The sequence below is a fragment of the Carassius gibelio genome, chromosome B25, assembly GCF_023724105.1.
Source record: "Carassius gibelio isolate Cgi1373 ecotype wild population from Czech Republic chromosome B25, carGib1.2-hapl.c, whole genome shotgun sequence".
Lineage (NCBI taxonomy): Eukaryota > Metazoa > Chordata > Actinopteri > Cypriniformes > Cyprinidae > Carassius > Carassius gibelio.
The window spans coordinates 1,943,869-1,965,784 of NC_068420.1; the positions used below are offsets into that span (position 1 = coordinate 1,943,869).

Below are 21,916 nucleotides of genomic sequence, written 5' to 3' on the forward strand. Positions count from 1 at the left end.
AATTTGACGAGACCGAATGTTAGTAAATCCCGCTGCGTGATTCATTTTAATACACTCCTCCCAGATTTTTACATCTGAAAGGCAAACTCTAATAACGTCAGATGCAAAAATAACTCTGTCCATGCCTGATTGTTCACTACATTCTACTATTTTAACGGCAAAAGACGGTTTTCGCTGGCACAAGCTGTTAATACATTTTTGATTGTGACAAATGAAACCTATATTATTAATCGTGCTTCCATACACAGTGTGTGTTTTCTGTTCTGGAGTGGATACAGCTTCAGTCTGGAGTCTGATTGGTTGTTTCTGACCCGATCACATGATCGTCTCACCAGAACAAAACAATGCGGTTGTGTCCCCGTCTCCACAAGTGTCTGGCGCTGCGGCCCCAGTCTGGATAATGAGTGTCCTGCAGCATCATGTCTGTCACCTTGGAAACAAACAAACAAACAAACAAACAAACAAACAAACACTCCTTATTGACTTTCACAGCGACTGAGCTCAGAGTCATAAAAGAGTCAAATCCCAATAAAGAAACGCTATATGTAATAAACATATATGTAATAAAGTTCAGCACATCTATTTTTTACCTATTTTTATTAAAAACAAAAATGTAAAAGTAGAGAACATATACAATTCAATCTATTTAAAAATATGAACAAAAATACCAAGTTTCTCAGTGACACACACAGTATGAATATTACACGGTATAAATATTTTAAAATATTTTTATGTATGTTCAGTATTTATATATATTTTTTTTTTCTTCAATATTATGTATTAACAAACTTTAGGTTTAGAACGCCTAGCCTGAAGGTTTTAAGAAGTTGTTGCCTGACCAGAGAGTTTGAAAAAGTTTGAAAAGTCTAAAAAGTTGTACGTTTGATGGCAAGTTACAAGCATGTCACTAGCATGTTTCTAGCATGATTAGCATTTTACTAGCATGATTAACAAGTTACAAGCATGTCACTAGCATGTTTCTAGCATGATTAGCATTTTACTAGCATGATTAGCATTTTACTAGCATGATTAACAAGTTACAAGCATGTCACTAGCATGTTTCTAGCATGATTAGCATGTTACTAGCATGATTAACAAGTTACTAGCATGTCGCTAGCATGATAACCAAGTTACTAGCATGTCGCTAGCATGTTTCTAGCATAATACTGGCATGTCATTAGCATAATTAGCAGGTTACTAGCATGTTGCTAGCATGATTAACATTTTGCTAGCATGATTAGCATGTTACTAGCATGTCGCTAACATGATCGGTAAGTAACTAGCATGTCGCTAGCATGTTTCTAGCATGTTACTAGTATGATTAACAAGTGACTTGCATGTCGCTTGCATGATTAGCAGGTGACTAGCATGTTGCTAGCATGTTTTTAGCATAATTAGCATGTTACTAACATGATCAACATGTGACTAGCATGTAGCTAGCATGTTTCTAGCATGATTAACAGATTCCTGGCATGTTGCTAGCATGTTTGTAGCATGATTGAAATACATAATGTAAATTAAATCTGATCAGTGTTATTTTAGTATCACTGAGATAATATTTTGTATTCATATTTTGAATTACTTTTGACTTAGATTTTTATATTTTTTGCATTTTAATTTTGCTTTGTGTATGTGTGTGTGATTTTTCTTTTTAAATATTTTTTTTTTGCATTTCATGTTCAAATCAATAACATTTTCATGCAAAATATTAAAATATATTTAATATATTAAAAACTGCATTTACCACTAATCATTTCACTAATAATAAAACACGTCATGTTCCTTTACATTAATATAAATTACATTAATAATATAGATAAACAAATAAATTCATAAAGATTATAACATTTAAAATATGTATGACATCAAGGTATATTTATTGATTTACATGATGGTTTGTCAGCTGCACTAGAGTTGTGCCCTAGGGAGTGTGCACACTACGCAGGGACCTGATCTGATCCTTCACAGGAGAAAGACCGAAAGCCGTGAGGAGGGAAGGAGAAAGTGAAATAAAACTGTGCAGATGAAGGACTGAATTAATGGTCTCGATTCAGCACTTTTAGACGCTCCTTCACCCTTCCTCTCGCTCTTCATCCCTCGCTTTTCTCCTCTCTCTTGTTCATCCCTGCAGTCTGAACACAGGAATACTAATGCACCGAGCACACACACACACACACACACTGATCTGAAGTACACCTCGCTGGCGTGTCAGCGAGAAACACACTTTGACATCGGATGTTTGTTTGCTGTGTGTCCTTCAGTGAACTTGGGAAAACCTCTCTTCAGAGTCGATGAGAGCTCTATCTTCACAACTGTCAACGTCTATAACACTGTTTAGAAACTGACAGTAAAGATACGCTGACGTAAACACAAGAGTGTCTTTCAGTTTGAGTGACACCTGTCAGTCTGACTGTCACTCTTGTGAAGAGATCTTTAAATAATTCCACTTTTAATGAAGCATTAAAAGGCAACATGGGATCAAAAGAAATTATTTAACTATATATATATATATATATATATATATATATATATATATATATATATATATATATATATATATATGTGTGTGTGTGTGTGTGTGTGTGTGTGTGTGTGTGTAAAATTTATATTTATAATTTATTTATATATGCTTATTTAGAAAAAAAATTATATATACAGTACATAGATATATTTATAAAATGCATATTACAACTGAGAATTTTTTTTAAACATTGTTTTTTTAATAAAAATCTTAATGTATATTATATATAATAGGTAAACAAAAGATAACTTGTGTTTGTGATATTTTAGAAAATAAGATTGAATTAAAAAACATGGTAAAGTCATTTTAATGTAAATATTTTTACTGAAGTATTTAAGTTATATTTAAATGTTTTATTTTGACTTTTTATTGTAAATGTTCTACTTTAAGAATGTCTTTTGTGGCATTTTAGATTTTTTATTAGTATTTATTTATTTTACCACTATGAAAAAAGGGTAAAGTCATTATAATAAAAATATTGAAACTTTTATTTTAACTTATTTTGACTGCTTTTATTTGTAAAAAAAAAAAAAAAAAAAAAATACATATATATATATATATATATATATATATATATATATATATATATATATATATATATATATATATTCAGATTTTATTATTATTATTTTTTTTCTTATAATTTGATCAGTTATTAGCTTTTCACAAACTAATAAACTTGGTCTAAATGTCAGTCTTTGTAAATTACAAAAAAGAAAATAATAAAAAACTCATAAATAAATAATTTAAAAAATGTGTATAATACAAAACTATTATATGTAAAATGATTTGTGTATTTTAAAATAAAGCACAAGCAGGCTGAAGCTGCTGCATCGTGACGCAATGCATCATTAATTGCTTCCAGTGTGAATGAACATCATTTTAATCATATTTTTCAAGTATTATTAATTTCAGTGGGAGTAAAAGAGTTGCACCTGTAAGGAATATAGTAATAGTATTTCTGCGCTTGTATCCGGGGGCAGAATGAAGAGTTTGTTAGTTCAGGTGATCTCTAAAGTCACATTCTCTCTGCGTGCGGCCGCTGCCTCTGGGAACCAGAGTCAATTACCAACAAATAATTAGAGAAACATTTCAGAGGCTCGTCAGACGCGGGGAAGGTTCGTCAAGGTCACGATTTCTCATAAAACAATTACATGCTACTTTAAAGTTGCCAAAGAAAACATAAATCAAAATCCACCACATTTACTTTAATAAAAGCTCTTGGTGTTATTTGGGAAACATTCATCAGTGAACATGATTCTAGAGGAGTGATTCCCTTTTTATCAGTTTAAAAATGCATAAAAGAACTAATAACCGTTTTTTATGAATGCTTCTCACAAACTCAGGAAACCCTGCTCTGAAGTTTTCGTAAAATCTTCCAACAATCTGCTTTTTGCTCTACGCTCCAGTCCTGACGGATAAAATGAATGATGAAAGGAAACCCGGTTTGGAATGTCATGTCATACTGACTTTAAACAGGTTCTGGTTTGAGTCTCACCATCCACGCGGTCACAAAATCTCCCATCCATGTTCCTACAGCAGCCATCTTCATGAAGCTCTCGTTCCTGATGCCCATGTACTCCGTCACCATGTGAGGCCTGTACAGACAGATCAACGCTGATCAGCTCCAGCAAGCCAAAGAGGCGAGTACCACTGAAATACCATGTTTTCCTTAACACTTTTGACCATTTCTCATATTAAAACTGTGTTTTTGGACATGGACCAGTACAAGATCATGTTTTTTGGAAATATCACATATCACAATTTTCATTGTTTTTTGGAGCATGGTTTTTGAACATTTACCATGGTAATACTATGATTGTTGAATATTTATCATGTTTATACAATGGCCACTGAAAAAACATGTTTTTGGATGTATAACATGTTATTACTATTATTATTATTATTGGGAGTCATATCATTTATCACCAGTAAAATATGGAGTGCCACAAGGATCTGTTCTAGGTCCTCTGCTATTTTCAATATACATGTTGCCACGTTGTAATATTATTAGAAAATAATTAGTTTTCACTATTGTGCTGATGATACTCAGCTATTTATCTCAACAAGACCAGATGAATCTTCTAAATTATCTAAGCTAACTGAGTGTGTTAAAAATGTGAAAGATTGGATGATCAATCATTATCTCCTATTAAATTCGGATAAGACAGATATACTAATTATTGTACCAAAAAACAGTACACAGAATCTTGTAGATTACAATCTGCAACTAGACGGATGTACTGTTACTTCCTCTACAGTCAGAAATCTGGGTGTTATATTAGACAGCAATTTGTCTTTTGAAAATCATATTTCCAGTGTTACAAAAACTGCATTCTTCCATCTTAGAAACATTGCCAAGCTACGAAACATGTTATCTGTTTCTGATGCAGAAAAGCTAGTTCATGCATTCATGACCTCTAGACTGGACTATTGTAATGCACTTCTAGGTGGTTGTCCTGCTTCGTCAATAAACAAGCTACAGGTAGTCCAAAATGCAGCAGCTAGCGTCCTTACGAGGTCAAGAAAATATGATCATATTACCCCAATTTTACAGTCTCTGCACTGGCTACCTATTAAGTCCCGTATCAGTTACAAATTATCATTACTTCCCTATAAGGCCCTAAATGGTTTAGCTCCAGCGTACCTAACTAGCCTTCTACCACGTTACAACCCATCACGCTCCCTAAGGTCACAAAACGCTGGACTTTTGGTCGTTCCTAGGATAGCAAAGTCCTCTAAAGGAGGTAGAGCTTTCTCACATTTGGCTCCCAAACTCTGGAATAGCCTTCCTGATAATGTTCGGGGTTCAGACACACTCTCTCTGTTTAAATCTAGATTAAAAACGCATCTCTTTCACCAAGCATTCGAATAATGTATCTTTTATTTGTGAGTGTAGTTGCATCTGATCAAAGGTGCTTTCTTATTCTTTAGCTTGGGTTAAACTAATTAATTTTACTTGGTTTTGCCGTAACCAGGATTTACACAAGCTCCAGTCTGGATCCAGAACACCTGAGAAGAGATGATGCTGACCCTCAGAGGACCTCAGATGATGCTAACCCTAAGAACAACATACCCAATTAACAAATATTGGTACAAGTGTGACTGCATCATGTAATAATTGCTGTTAATAATGTTCATCGTCTGGCTGACTATGTCTTATATTAATTTGTCTGAAAATTCCTGTCATATGCAAATAAACTGACAGTCATCAATTACACTCACCTAAAGGATTATTAGGAACACCTGTTCAATTTCACATTAATGCAATTATCTAATCAACCAATCACATGGCAGTTGCTTCAGTGCATTTAGGGGTGTGGTCCTGGTCAAGACAATCTCCTGAACTCCAAACTGAATGTCAGAATGGGAAAGGAGTGTGGCATGGTTGTTGGTGCCAGACGGGCCGGTCTGAGTATTTCACAATCTGCTCAGTTACTGGGATTTTCACGGGCAATCATTTCTAGGGTTTACAAAGAATAGTGTGAAAAGGGAAAAACATCCAGTATGCAGCAGTACTGTGGGAGAAAATGCCTTGTTGATGCTAGAGGTCAGAGGAGAATGAGCGACTGTTTCAAGCTGATAGAAGAGCAACTTTGACTGAAATAACCATTCGTTACAACCGAGGTATGCAGCAAAGCATTGGTGAAGCCACAACACACACAACCTTGAGACGGATGGGCTACAACAGCAGAAGACCCCACCGGGTACCACTCATCTCCACTACTAATAGGAAAAAGAGGCTACAGTGTGCACGAGCTCACCAAAATTTGACAGTTGAAGACTGGAAAAATGTTTCCTGGTCTGATGAGTCTCGGTCTCTGTTGAGACATTCAGATGGTAGAGTCAGAATTTGGTGTAAACAGAATGAGAACATGGATCCATCATGCCTTGTTACCACTGTGCAGGCTGCTGGTGGGGGTGTAATGGTGTTGGGGGGTGTTTTCTTGGAACACTTTAGGCCCTTTAGTGCCAATTGGGCATCGTTTAAATGCCACGGTCCTACCTGAGCATTGTTTCTGACCATGTCCATCCCTTAATGACCACCATGTACCCATCCTCTGATGGCTGCTTCCAGCAGGATAACGCACCATGTCACAAAGCTTGAATCATTTCAGACTGGTTTCTTGAACATGACAATGAGTTCACTGTACTAAAATAGCCCCACAGTCACCAGATCTCAACCCAATAGAGCATCTTTGGGATGTGGTGGAACGGGAGCTTCGTGTCCTGGATGTGCATCCCACAAATCTCCACCAACTGCAAGATGCTATCCTATCAATATGGGCCAACATCTCTAAAGAATGCTTTCAGCACCTTGTTGAATCAATGCCACGTAGAATTAAGGCAGTTCTGAACGCGAAGGAGGGTCAAACACAGTATTAGTATGCTGTTCCTAATAATCCGTCAGGTTAGTGTATAAGTTACTACTAAATATTATAAAAACATAATTGTATGTAATGTTGCATTGCAATGATTTGTATCATAAAAAGTGCCTTACAAATAAACTTGAATTTAACTGAATTATTATTATATCTTTAAGATAGCACATTGTTTGATGTACCTCAGTATTGCCATGTTTGGGGACATGCCCTACACTATATTTTTTATGTTAATACCATGTTTTAGTACCATTGAATAAACACGTTTTGTACATGTATCATTGAATTGCCATTTTTTTGAGAACATGTCCTATGGTAATATCAAGTTTATTTTGAACAATCATGGTAATACCATATTTTTTGAACACTTACACTGGTAATACCATGAGTTGTGGACATGTATCTTATGTTTTTGAACCATGGAACTACCATGTTTTTCAACATGTCCCAATGCAATCTAATATTCTTTGAACAATTACAACGGTGAGAAGTTTTTTTTTTTTTTTAATTTCCCATGTTTTTGGACATCTACCAGTCCAACCTTGCTTTTATTTTGGGCATGTACCATTGAATTACCATGTTTGTTGGACATGTCCCATTGTAATAGCATGTTTTTGCCCATTTTCCATGTTAAGAGGCCTAATCTGGTCCGTCTGATGTTTTATGTCACAGCTGATCAGGAAGTATAACAACTTCAGCTGCATCTTCTCCAGAAGCTTTTATCTGACCTGACATCTGCTGGATGCATGGAGTGTTTCAGTCAGGACATGCTAACATCATCAGCAACACTTCAGAGGCCTTTACAATACATTCAGGGAGCGACTGGCTTCCAGAAACTGATCCAAAGCAAATAAAAACACAGCCAAGCCTTCACACATTGTGACAGCGAGCGAATGTAATCTCTTTTACGCAGCTTTTATGCCGTCAGAAGTGTTTACAGGCCTTGAACAGGTACAAACTCGTTAATCTTCTTATGCACGTCGCGTTGTGGATTACAGACGGTGGGTAACACAGAACAAGGCCAATTTTCTTGCGCACAAATGTCAGAACGAGCGGATTGATGCCACCCAGGTTCTTTGGTCTTGCTGTTAAGGATAATAATACCATTATCCTGTAAATAAGCTTTCATGCTCATTAGCACGTCCAATCAACACAAATCTGTAAACCAAACGAATGCCTGACCCACATGGCGCGCGAGAGAGAATCTGTATTCCATTCGTTACTGCCCATCGTTAGGGCGCATGTCCAGACCACGACTTATCACCTTCCCTCCGCGCCGATAAAGCCACTTTGATTAGAATGAAGATTCATTGGCGCATTAAGTCGGTTTCAAACACCCTGCGGTTGTGGAAGGCGTCCAGCTGCTGGGAGTCGTTCACCAAGGGCATCGAGCTAATCAATAATACGAGAAGCATCCGATGCAGTCCAGCGCCTCAGACGCTCACGGCTGTGTTAGTATGTAACGCAGAGACCGGTGTAGGGTGGTGCTGTCTCACAGTATTACACACACACACTCGCTCTCTGATTAGCGTCTCTCAGGTCTTCATTTATTCATCATGGCTGTAATTTTAATGCAGTACTGCTGGGTGACCTAACGAAGGGAACCTACATCACATCAGCAGCACAGATGACACACACATCACACCACGCTTTTTGGAAACATACCATTTTTAACATCTACCGTGGTATTACAGTGTTTTTGGACATGTTTCATGGTCACGTCTTTTCACCATTTCCCATGGTTTCTCATGGTTATACCATGTTTTTGCATTTTTGTATAGGACATACATAACAGTATTACAATATCTTTTGAACATATACCATGCAAATGTAATTTCAAACATTTATCAAGGTAATAGCATGTTTTTTTAAATATATATTTATCATGATAATACCACAGTTTTTACTCTGGCATTAGCATGGTTTGAACATTTTTTATTGTTGTTGTTGAAGGTTTCCCATGTCAATACCATGTTTTTGGACATATACCACTGAAATACCATGTTGTTTTGAATATTTGTCATGTTAATAGCATGTTCTTTTTTACTCTGATGACATTTCTTTATATTTACCATGTCAATACCACAGTTTTGAACATTTACTCTTGTATTACCATGTTTTTGAACATGTGCCACGGTGCCATGTTTTTTTTTTTTTTTTTTTTTTTCATGTCAATAGCATGTTTATGGACATATACCACTGAAATACTATGTTTTTTTGAATATTTACCATGGTAATACTACATATTCTTGATGTTATTGTTTAATATTTACCACAATAATACCACAGTTTAAAAAATGTACTCTGGTATTAACATGTTTTTTTTTTTTTTGAAGATTGCCCATGTCAATACCATGTTCTTTGGACAGATACCATTGACATATCACGTTTTTTTATATATTTACTGCATATAAATATATACCATGTTTTTAACATTTTCCATGCAAACACCATGTATACAATAGTATTGCAATGTGTTTTTTGGACATATATAATTGAAATTCCTTAGTTTTTTTTTTTTATATTTACCACAGTAATAATGCAGTTTTAAATATTAAGCATAGAAATACAATGATTTTAAACATCTCCCATACTAATGCCATGTTTTTTTGAACATTAAATGTACCCCCCCCCCCAGATTACAGTAAGCAGACTGATTATTAATTCTAACCACACACACACACACACACACACACACACACACATCTATATATATAAATAACGAAAGAGTTCAACAACTTGCTTGTACACATGTGGTTCACCCGAACAATTCCCCAGAGCCTCTTCTGTTAATTATAGTGCTACAGCAGCCCAGTTTATGAAAAATGAACCGCGCTGCTAAAAAATGAGGTCACATAAGCTGCACAAGTTGATTTGAATCAACCAAACCAGCCGTCACTGCCGGAAACGAGCGGTCCTGATGAGAGAGGAACATCAGGTGTGTGGACCCTGGTTCCTGGAAGTCAGCGAGGTCCGTGACAGGATTACTGATGTGTCTGGATGTGCCGGTATTCCCGGGATGAGTGTGTCAGCCGTGAGAATTAATATGAATGATGCTCCCGAGCGACTGCTAATGAGTCCGGTCTCACAGAGAACAGAAGTCCAGTCATGACTTGACCATTTCTAACTGCAGTGGCTGCTTACATTTTCAGAGTCAGAGATGTTTGTGACATCTTCACCGGCTCCTGAGGCATAACTGAATCTTAATTAGACACGGCTCAGGAACCACAAATCTGAAATCCACCTAAAACGCTTCCTTGAGCCTCACTGGCAACTAACGGGACAGAATTACGATCAGGCCGAGTGATGGGCATCACATTCTCTACACGAACACAGTCCGGAGGACATGTACATTCACACATCTACTTTCTAAACACGTTATTGGGCTCATAGTGAATTATTCACCAATGCATACATCTCTCTTTTATTTATTTTAGAATCTATAATAAAATGCTATTACAGTTTTTATTAATATTTTTGTATTAGATTCTGTATTTCTTTTCTCACTGCTCTCACAATTTTGTAGTGATTTTGATGTTTTTATATACTATTTATTCAGTTTTATTTATTATCTACTTTAGTTTATATAGTTTCATTTAAGTACATCAAGGAACATTAAATGAAAATGAGAAGTTCTATTTGTTTTGTATTTCTTGCATGTATACGTCTAATTATATGTCTATAGAATGAATTGATTAGTTTTAGTTTATTGAGTTACTTTAGCATATTAAGATAAGGGCTGTCAAGCAATTATAATTTGTAATCTAATGTCATGCTGTGACGATTAATTCATCTAATTAATCGCAAATTAATCACACATCACTTTTGGCAGAGAAATTACCCACAAAAGATGCTTGTCATGATTATTAGACAAATCACAAAAAGTAGCTTTAGAAAAAAATATGTGAATTAAACATAGCATAAATAATGATATTAAGTGGATATTATGTATAGATAGATATATAAATGTTTATGCACATGTAAATATTTTCAAAATATATATTGTGTGTGTATTTATATATACAAAATAAACACACACACACATATATTATGTAAACAAAGACCTTTATTTTGAATGTGATTAATCGTTTGACAGCATCATTATTGAATATCCTGTCTAACTCTGAAATGCATCAGATTGCGAGGGTCAAACAGGTTTGCATGTTTCCATATTTTCTTATTAAAACACAGACCCTAACAAGTACATGTGAAATGAACAAATGCAAATCAATGAAGGTGTAAACGTCAGCGCTGTTATTCGCTCTCATTTCGACCAGTTTCCGTTTGCAGTTTTAAAGCAGAACTGCAGCAGAAACAGAATTAAGCGAGCTGATTATTAAGAGGAATTAGTAAATGTTCCTCACACACAAATGCAAATGTAAATTATGCAGATTCTGCGGATCTCCTGAGGGAAACGCTTCCCAGACTAAAGGCAAGATTTGCCAAAGTTTTATAAGCGACACCGAGTGTTAGATTAGACAGCTAGTAGTGCAGAAACTGCTTGATTTATGGCACCAGCAACTTGTAAAGCAGCACTTAACATGACGATCATGTTGAGCAGTTAGTCTGGCTGCGGGTAACACACACACACACACACACACAGTGTCACTTCCTGATGTATGATTGGCCTATATGTGCATCTGTTAATCCCAGGGGAGTTCCACAGTTGTCATGGTAACAACGGAAGCGGCTCGTCTCCAGATGGGTTGACCCGTGATACATCACTAGCCCCGCCCACTTCAGCACAGGCCACACCCCCTGGCCTACATAGTCAAACTGCTTTTCTTCCCCGAACTGATTCTCTGGTTCACGGCTTCAAATTCATAAAAAACTCGACCCAGTTAAAAGGGTTTTGTTTACCCTAAAATAAATTCGGTCATTTACTCATTGCAATGTGTGCCATTGAGGTTTTTGAGCTTATTACTCTCATGTATTTGGATGTTCACTATAGTATTATGAAGTTTTTGGACATGCACCATTGAAATACCAAGTTATTGCAACCATGTCATTACTGCGTTTTTGAATTTTCACCATACTTTTATGATTTTTTTTTGGTCCTGTATCATTGAAATACCATGTTATCGGACATGCACCATTGTTTATTTCTCTCTCTCTCTCTCTCTCTCTCTTATAAATACAACATTTAATCTCCATGTTTTTTGAACCTGTTTTTTTGGACACATAACATTGAAATACCATGTTTTTTTTTGGAAATGTCCCATGGTAATACCATGTTTTTTACATTTGCCATGGTAATACCATGTTGCTGGACATGCACCATAGTGTTAAGATGTTTGTAGAACATTTTACATTGTAATAGCATGTTTTATTATTTATTTATTTTTCCATAGTGATACCATATTTTTGCATATGCACCATAGTTTTACTCTGTTTTTTTCTTTCTTTGATGTACCATTAATTATTTTTTTATATGTACCATAGTATTACCATGTTTTTTAGACATGTACCATGGCATATGGATATGTAATTCAATCTGTACAATGTTACATATTAATCATGCTCTGTTTAATCCGTCATCATTTTTGTTGTGGAGTGAAATGACCAGTGAAGCTCCAGATCAAATCACACATATTAATCAATATTAAATAACATGTCATGTGTCATTCTGACATATTAATATAACTCAGATCTACATAGTCTAATAATCGCAGATGAAAAGCCGTTACCTAGACACTCATTTTTGATTTATCGTAACAATTATCTGGGAGCACGACTGATTTATTAGCTTTGGTCTGAAACACAGGATATTGATTCAAATGAAATGTAATGTTCTTCTGCTGGTGAAATAAAACAGATGAGCTCCATCCTGTCCTCTAACCTGCTCTTCATTTTCTGAAGGTCGAAGGTGAAAGGTCGCGGTCACTGGATTCGGCGAGCCCACGACCTTCAAATATCTGCTCAGAAATGAGCTATTCTGTGCAGTGTGGATCTATTGGGCAGATATTGATTATGTGGTGAGGTGTCAGCGCCGCCGGCTCACAAACATCACCTTCAGGACCTCAACATTTATCTAGACAGCGTGTGTGTGTGTGTGTGTGTGTGTACGCGGCGTTTTCAATTACACGCGACCGCAGCTCGGTTACAGCCCAGTTAGTCCATCTGCAAGTGGTGGACTGAAACAGAAACACATAAATACAGACAGATAACATAGAGATTTACTCTTATACGCCAATGAAGACGTCCACCTTATCTTATTTTGTGATGCAGAAGAAAGAATTTAGGTTCATTAGCCACTGTAGATAAAACTGGAGGAATAAAGGAAAGGAAAGGAAACCTCTTTGTGTTCAAAATTGATAATACATTTAAATAATATGATAATAAATACCATTTAAGAAAATAAAATAACATAACAGGCTGTATTTTACAGGCACACGCTCAAATAAATACATAATAGAAAACAAATGATATAAATAATTGTATTTATGCACATACTATATATATATATATATATATATATATTACACAAATATAAAGCATAAGATATAAATGCATAAGTGATATATGATTAAAATGTGATGTATAATTTCATGCATGCATGCATAAATATCTTATGCATTATATATAAAGCACACTAGATGCAAATATAAATCATGTACAGTAAAAAAAAAAAAATAATAATAGTAATGATGCAAAATTCAAGTAACAAATGGCCACGTCTGCTCTTACATTAATGAAGTGTTTACAGTAAAACTGGGATGACTGTTGCTGCAATGCATTGTGGGACTCACTGTCTGCAGTGCTGTTCTGGAAATGAGAGTGTCTGAGCGTGTCCTAATTGGCCGTGAGTAATGCGATCTGCATGCGTGCAGCAGTCTTGATTAAATAACGCTGCTTAATTAGCGCATGATGTATGCCTGGAACGGACGCCTTGAGCACTGACGAGTTAAAGCAGCTTAATGCTGGCTCCGCCCCCTCACAGCCCCGCCCACATCACACAACACACACACTGAGCTGAGAATCATCATCATCAGTGTGTTGGGCTCTAGATGCAGTAATGACTTGATAAAGGCAGACATGATGTCATAAAGGAGCGATGATGATGTCATTTATAAAAATGCCGTTTCATTCGCGATGAAATCTGTCAGACTATCAACGTTTCTATAACCTGCAGAGAGAGAATGTGAGTGTTTATGATGTTCATTTCAATCACAAGCGCATTGAGCGGCCGCTGGAGAGCTGTTCAGTGTGTGTGTGTGTGTGTGTGAGTGTGTGTGAAGGGGGAGGAAGCAGAACTGGTTGTTAGGAGTGTGTGATGTGGGGGTTTGAGCGGGTGTTATTGTGTGTGTGTTGCAGAGAATAAAAGAATATCAATGAGAAAGATGAGAGGCAACAGATGCTGAGAGAGAATTTCTTTGTTTATGCATACATTTACACTCACACACACACACACACACCTCAAAACTGCATTTCCATAATGTGTAAAATGACAAAGTAATGTACACTTAATTTATACTCCATCAAAATAATGAAGCTGAAGATGCATGTGGTAGCATTTGTTGAACTGAACTAAACTTCTGTTGATTTGAGAGAAAAAGAATGACTGACAGAACGATTTTCACTACAGAGAATAGAAAAAAATGACAAAACAGTGGGAACAAATGGCACGAAAAAGTCACAATGAGAACAAAAAACGACCAAGTTCCTTGTTCCTAAAATAGGCTTCACCTTCATTTTTTTTTTTTTTCACATTTTGATTTGGGATGAAATCTAACATTCCAACACGAACATAAACAACAACATCCAGATGCACAATATTCACCACTGTTATTAAAATCAGAGTTTTCCTCAACCAAGATCACAATGAGCGTAGTAACTGCAGCCGTTAGCATGGTGAAGCTCTGAAGGATCTTTCTCCAGCATTAATCTGACGTTTATTCTGAGAGTAAATCAGAGAGAAGTGTGTGTGTGTGTGTGTGTGTGTGGCTCTCCTCTCCTCACAGGTGTAAACAATCATTTCTCCTGACAGAGCTGAAAACAGCAGACCCCTGCTGTCAGAGAGACACCCGCTCGTGTGCTGAACAACAGCGCCACCTACCCACAAACACCATTAACCCTTCAAACACACATTCCCAAACTCTGCTGTTGTACTCTGTCAGTTACATTTATGCATTCAGCAGATGCTTTCATCCAAAGCCACTTACAAAGCATTCACACACACACATTCATATACACATACGTACAGATAGAAACGACATATACTGTGAGTAAATGGTGAGTTGCGTCTGATCAGTATTGTGTGACACTCAGATGTTCCAGATCAGTAACTGGTGAAGTTGTGTTCTAGTTCGAATGCTGCCTCAGGAAACAGCTGCCTATGTAGGGAGTAGACAGCAAGGTTTGGGAAGAGAGAGCATCTGTTCTGGGAAGGCTTGCAGATTTAGCATTCTGCTCGTGAAAACCCAGCTTTGGATGAAATCTTTTATGATCTGGTTAGAAGATATTGCTAAAAGTTGCATTTCAAGTCACGTCAACCTCATGGAAAGGTCTAGAATAATGCCCATCTGCGCTCTTTATATCTGTTCATCAAAGCTATGATGATTTAATAAAACAACAAAGCTTTCTGGCTCTCTCAAATGTATCAAACTAGTCTTTGATCAGTTCAAGCTGCGCTCACAAACATTGGTTGTTACGGCGGTTTTATGGTCAGGAACAATGCGATGCTGACCGCGTTTAACCTTGAGAAGATGTATGGCGACACGATCGCTCAACATTCAATCTCACTGAGAAATGGTGCAGTCGTTCTCCAAACAGTGGAGTGTAATGTGAAAGCATGGGCTGTGTGCAGAGCTCAACATTAGATGGCGAATCGAACCGTAAGTGAGGCATCCATCTTACCGCGTGCAATTGAAGCGGCGCCACGGATGACTGTCTGCACATGTGCTGATCTCAGATCAGACGTCCTCACATAATGTAAAGCAGATTCTCGGGTCAGTGCTTAAACGCACTTAAAGCTTATAGGATTCATGCACGGCTGGTCAAATCATTCCTTCACTAGAGAATAAAGAGCTATTCTTATGCAGAACTGCAGTTCAATGACGTTCTTGAGTAAAATCATACAGAAATGCTAAATATCTCTCTGTTGCATTGCTGCACGGAACAACAAACAGAAGAATCAATGCAGTCTGATTCAGTTTGATTCATCTATTTCAAAAGTCCTTACAGTAAATGTAGCCTGTTTTACAAACAAACACACATCTCACGAGCTGGTTCGTTTAACTGAATCACTCAGAAAGAGTCTCAAAAGATTTGAATCCCTGAATCATCTGTTTAAACCAATCAGCAGTTCTGGATGCTACTAAACCATACAAATGATGAACTAATAAAAATGTTCTGTTGCATTTCTGCACACAACAACAAACATGACGAACGATCAATGCAGTCTGATTCAGTGATGATTCAGAAATGATTTTGGAAAAGTCAAATTCAAATTCAATTAAAAAAGAATCATGAATCAAATTCAAACACAATCAAAAGATTTGAATTGCTGAATCATCTGTTTAAATCAATCAGTGGTTCTGGACTCATTTGCTAAACCAAGCATGACAACAAACAAACAGAAGAATCAGTGTAGTCTGATTCAGTAATGATTCTTTTAACTGGTTCGTTTTAATGAATCTTTCAAAAATACCCACAAATCAATCTCGAACTCTATGATTATTATGTAGTCTGATTTACTAAAAAATGCATCTCATGAGCTGGTTTTGATCCAAAAGAATCATAAATCAGACGCACTCAAAAGATCTGAATCATTGAGTCATTCATTCGAATCAATCCGTTTACTGAACCATACAACTGCATTAAATGATCTTCTTCTTTCTGTCGCATTTCTGCACACAACAATCACACAGAAAGATCAGTGTAGTCTGATTCAGCTCTTTTAGTTACTTCTGTTTAACAAATCACCCAAAAAACTGAATGAATTATGAACAAATATATCTCATGAGTTGGTTCGTTCGACTGAATCATTCATAAAGCATCATGATTCAGTCACAAGATTTGAACCTCCGGTCTTCCATTGGAATCAATCAGCGGTTCTGGACTCATTTACTGTCATCTATTAGTAACGACTAATTACTGAGACTGTCTGAAAAGAATAAAAGTATCATTAATGGAATTAAAGAGCCAGAAATGATTCAACTCCTCACAATGGCCATCCCTAATCAGAATAACTGAGAGGAGGGAATGAACGTTTGTAATTAAAGACGTGATATCTCTTACCCCATCTGTCCGCTCATGAGCAGAATGAGGTTATAGATGTGAGAGAAGATGAAGAGCGAGAGAATGGTGGTGAAAAACATGGTCATCCAGGAGCCGTGGTCCTCCCGAAACATCTTCAGACGCAGGACACGACCTGAGACACCGAAGAGAAACACTTTAACATCTCATCATCACTAATAAGAGTGATGCTTCACACAAAACAAGATCCCGATGATGTGTGTGTGAACACTGCGTCTGAATATACTGATACATTATTGTGTTTTTGAATGAGCTTTCATTTCGATCATTTCAGTTTTTACGTTTAGAAATTGCTATGCACTTTTTTAAAATTGTGTTAGTTTTTTTTCTTTTAAAACATTTTTTTTTTCTTTTTTAATGATATTTGTATAAACTTCAACACATTACCACACAAAACGATCATATGCATTGCCCAAAACACTGTAAAGGCAAGAAAAATTAATAACAACAGCAATATGTACTGCAATGACAACACACAATAAATAAATAAATATACTCTGAAAATAATCATAATACTTTTTTTAAAGGTAAGTGGTTGCAAACTATTTATTTTAACTATATATAAATATATATATATATATATATATATATATATATATACATATTTTAGATTGTCAACTAAATTTGTTTATTTAAATGTAGCAAAAATAAATCGATTGCTAGCACTTACTTTTAAAAATTTCTAATCATGATTATTAATCACTAAGATTGAATATCTTACAGTATTATTGCACTTTCACAACAAATTACAAAAACATCAGTCAGGGCTTTTATTGTTAATTAACAACTATAATACAAAATACAGGCAAACTAAAATGCTAACTAAAATTAAAATGATTTAAAAAAAATTTTTTTTACAAAAAAAAAAAATATATATAATTTTTCTAATTCTGTTTGACTTGATGCACACACAAAAAAAAAACTAACTAAAGCTGGAATTAATATAAATAAATACACAACACTGTCTTTTCCTCTCAAAAAGATGAAACAGTGAAATATTCAATGTTTTTTCTATTAAAGCAACAAAAGACGTGCATGCATTCAATACACACAGTCAATAGATTCGTGTTTGGATATGTTGCAGATATCACAGATGATGCATGAATGCATGTATAAATAAACAAATAAATAAAAACTATGAGAAAATAGAAGAATACAGAGAATTTAAATGACGTTTATTTATGCCTTTTACCAAAAATGTTCCTGATGGTTCTAGCTAACAACAGTAACCCCGCAGAAACACATCAGAAAAGCCTTCAGTGATGCAGACATGATAATTATTCCCTGGAAAGCTCTGTTCAACTAATCATCTCTGCACCCTGTAATTTCTGCTGATTGAACCGTCTGTCCACACGGCGAGGTTTCGCCTCCAGTGAACCCGTCAGAAGCGTGCACTTTCCTCAACAGCGATCGATGGTCAGAAGTGCTGTTTTGGTTTCATGAAGAGGCCTACATCATCACGGCGGCGTTATTCATGATTCTGTCCCTTCACCTGACAGTAGCGAACATCTTTCTTTGTCTCTGGCTCTCTTTCAGAGCGTGAGATTGATTCAGATGTCGGGGAAGCCGCTCTGAATGCTTAATGGCGCCCTTCAGCGTCTGTCACGGAGGTGATCCGGGTCCTGCGAGTGGAGAGGAAGCTTTCACGGCTCCAGTGTCTGTTTAAAGTGATTAAAGACGACTCAAGTTAAAGACGGTGTCAGTAGCACTTACACGGACCCAGTCTGATCATTACACACTCGTCGAGCATGTTAACTACGCTAAAGGCCTGAAACCTACAGTCAGCTGCACGGGTGTGTGCACCCTACATAGGGAGCATCTGAACTGGGATTTAGAGCACACTACATAGACAGTATATGAGTCTTGTTTTCCAGCACAAATAGCACATAAGCATTCATAAATCATCAGATATTTTCCTCAAAATGAAATCAGTTTAGGATTAAAACAAGAAACATATCTGCCAATGGGTTAAGAAGAATACAACTGGTTTTCTGACCCATAACTGAAAGACATTGTTTCTAGTTTAAAAGTAGTATTTATGTCATGTTCGTCAATGAAATATCAGAATATTATCCAAGCATTCTTTAATCGAGATATATTTTTAAAGGAGACAAATTACTATAGTATAAAAGATCAAAATTAAGTGATGTTTTTTTAATCTCCAAATGGGGGCAGAAAAACTCAAACTCAATCTATTTTTCTGACACACACTAAATTTTTCTCAGTATTTGTGTCTTGCTTTCCAGTAAAACACATAAACATACTTAAATCAGATACATTTACTTCAGCAAAATTCATAAGATATAAAAATCATATATATATATATATATTTATATTTTTACATTAAGTAACTTTATACTTAAATCAAGAACAAAAAAAATTAATTGTTTTCCTTTTTTAGTTGTTTCTTTTTCTGACCCCGTTGGTAGATATTTGTTATTGTTTTAAGTATAAACTCACATTATTTATTTAGATATATATTTATTCATTAGTATATTGTCTTGTTTTTTTATAAAACATTTAATATAATATTTAAACAACATCCTTACATCAAGATATATTTATTTCAGTAGCAAAATTACTTAAGATATAAAGCCTTGTTTTCTAAACAACAAAAATAATGTTTTCCTATTTAATAAAGTATATTTTCCATTCCCAATACAGATATTTTTTCTTGTTTTAAGCAAAAACTTTCTTGTTTTATGAAGAAAATGCATCACAAATAAGACTCAATATCTTATATTTCCAAAAAATGTATCATGATTTATTTGTAAACAAAAACAATGAGGAAGAAAATAATTTTGCAGCGTTATCTAAGCATATTGAGATGATGACAACACAATACTCTAATAAACATAAAAGATACACAAATAATAAACATTTATTATTGAAATCCATCATCTTAATGCAAAGCATCTTCTTTGTAATTTCAACACATGCGTTTTGTTCCTCTGCCCTGTGAAAGTTACAGTATGTTTCATAATACACCGAATCCTTAATCATTCACCACACATAATCTCCACATCTGCGTTCCCATTTCTTCCCTCTCAGAAATGAAGTTTGTCTGTCTTTTAGATGCTTCGATCGTTTCCGGAAAGATTCAGTTCGTTCAGTTATCAGTGAATCATCAGGAAAACTCTCTCAAAGTGAATTATTTATTCGCAAAGCTTTCTGAAAGTTGCATCACGTCTCGGCCAGACAGAAAAATCTCATTTGTGAGCGAGTAAAAAAAGTAGTTCTGCTAAATGAAAATATCCAAGTCTCACACACACACACACACACACAGAGAGAGAGAGAGTTTTAGCACCTCACAGTTTGTTTTTCTAGCACTAGTGTGTTTGTTTAGCAGCTGACGGTTCATTTTCTCTCTCTTTACAGCTCGTGAGCTTCTTTCCCTCTCCTGTCAGCGCTTCATCTCTCATTAGATCTGCGCTCAGGGCCACAGACCGGCCTGAATCAGCAGTAATATATTACACGTATTGTGGCAATGAGAGGAACGTCCTGCTCATTAGAGCTAAACATTTCCATCTGTCCCGCTAACCCTGTCAAACTCACTTTAACTAACAGTAATTATTCCTTTAGCAGCTTCCTCTAATTACCAATGAATGTTAGCAGAGTAATTCCTGGAAGAGACAGCCTTAGCATTTACATTAGCATGCACACATGCATACATTTAATGCATGGGGTATTTTTGTCTGGTTTTCCAGCACAAATATCTAAACGCTGCACAAAAAAAAAAAAAAAAAAAAAGCTACATGACATTCTGCATGCAATCTGCCAATAAATATGCAGATAAATGTAAAACTGGCATATATATATATATAATGGGTATTGTTGTGTTGTTGTTTTTTTATTCAAATATCTACATATTCAAGATGCAACACTGCATAAGATCCCAAGTAGTATTTATTATAAACCAATAAAAAAATAAAAGAAATAAAAAAGAAATCAGTGCCAGTGCAGTAAAAAACCCTCTTTTTCTACTATTGCAATGATTTAAAGTGCATTCATAAAGAACAAACAGTGCAAGTGCTTTTATCACGGCAGCATCCGCTGACATGGAGGAGATGGAGATGGACTTGAGATTTCTCTGAAGATGATATGAGCGCAAACCAGAGAGACGTCTGAGATGTGTCCAACCCGTCAGATAAACACTTCTGCTTTATAGAGACGCTCAGCACACGCTTCCCACTGCCTTCTTCTGCAATGAGACGCTCAGACTGAAATGGGCATGATGTGTGCTGGGTGAAACCACCCTTTCTGATTCTCTGAAGGGAATGACTACATATTCATGCCAATCAGAAACTCAGCACGACGCGTCACATCACGGACATGAACCGAGTTCAGACAGATCCAGCGACATCTCCTCTGAAACAACACATTAGCCACGCGATCCCCCCGCCAGGACCCATCAGCATCATCTCACACCTCGTTTGGCCACGTTCTCAACTGCTTAACCTCTTCAGCTTGTTAACTAACAGTCTGTCTCCGTGGAAACCGTGCCGTCGAGTGATAAAACTGCTGTAAAGTGCTGACAAGATCTCGCACGGCCAGATGACTGATCACACACTTCATATTTCATTCCCTGACATAAGGAAAACGTGTCCTTTAGAGAAGCCTTTTATTATAATTATTTATGAGCTCATATTCTGAACGTTCATTTAAAGTGGTGTGTGCACTATGTAGTATGCAGTATGTGTGTGAAGTGTGCTTTCTTTAGTGTAATCTGCAGTGTTTAGTCTACAGCATGTAGAAT

The 21,916-nt window shown here is 36.1% G+C and overlaps 1 protein-coding gene across 3 annotated transcripts in view; it reads right to left on the reverse strand.

Annotated features, from left to right (window-relative positions):
• Positions 1-21,916, reverse strand: part of tmem117 (transmembrane protein 117) — a 51,765-nt gene that overhangs the window by 12,215 nt on the left and 17,634 nt on the right. For all 3 annotated transcript variants that reach the window (XR_008183610.1, XM_052598365.1, XM_052598366.1), the window contains exons 3-5: positions 17,143-17,275; positions 4,020-4,119; positions 333-430 (exon numbers count right to left, since the gene is read on the reverse strand). Coding sequence is in view for 2 of the 3 variants with exons in the window: in XM_052598365.1 (XP_052454325.1) it covers positions 333-430; positions 4,020-4,119; positions 17,143-17,275 (331 nt within the window). In the remaining variant the exon portion in view is untranslated. The remainder of the gene's footprint in view (positions 1-332; positions 431-4,019; positions 4,120-17,142; positions 17,276-21,916) is intronic.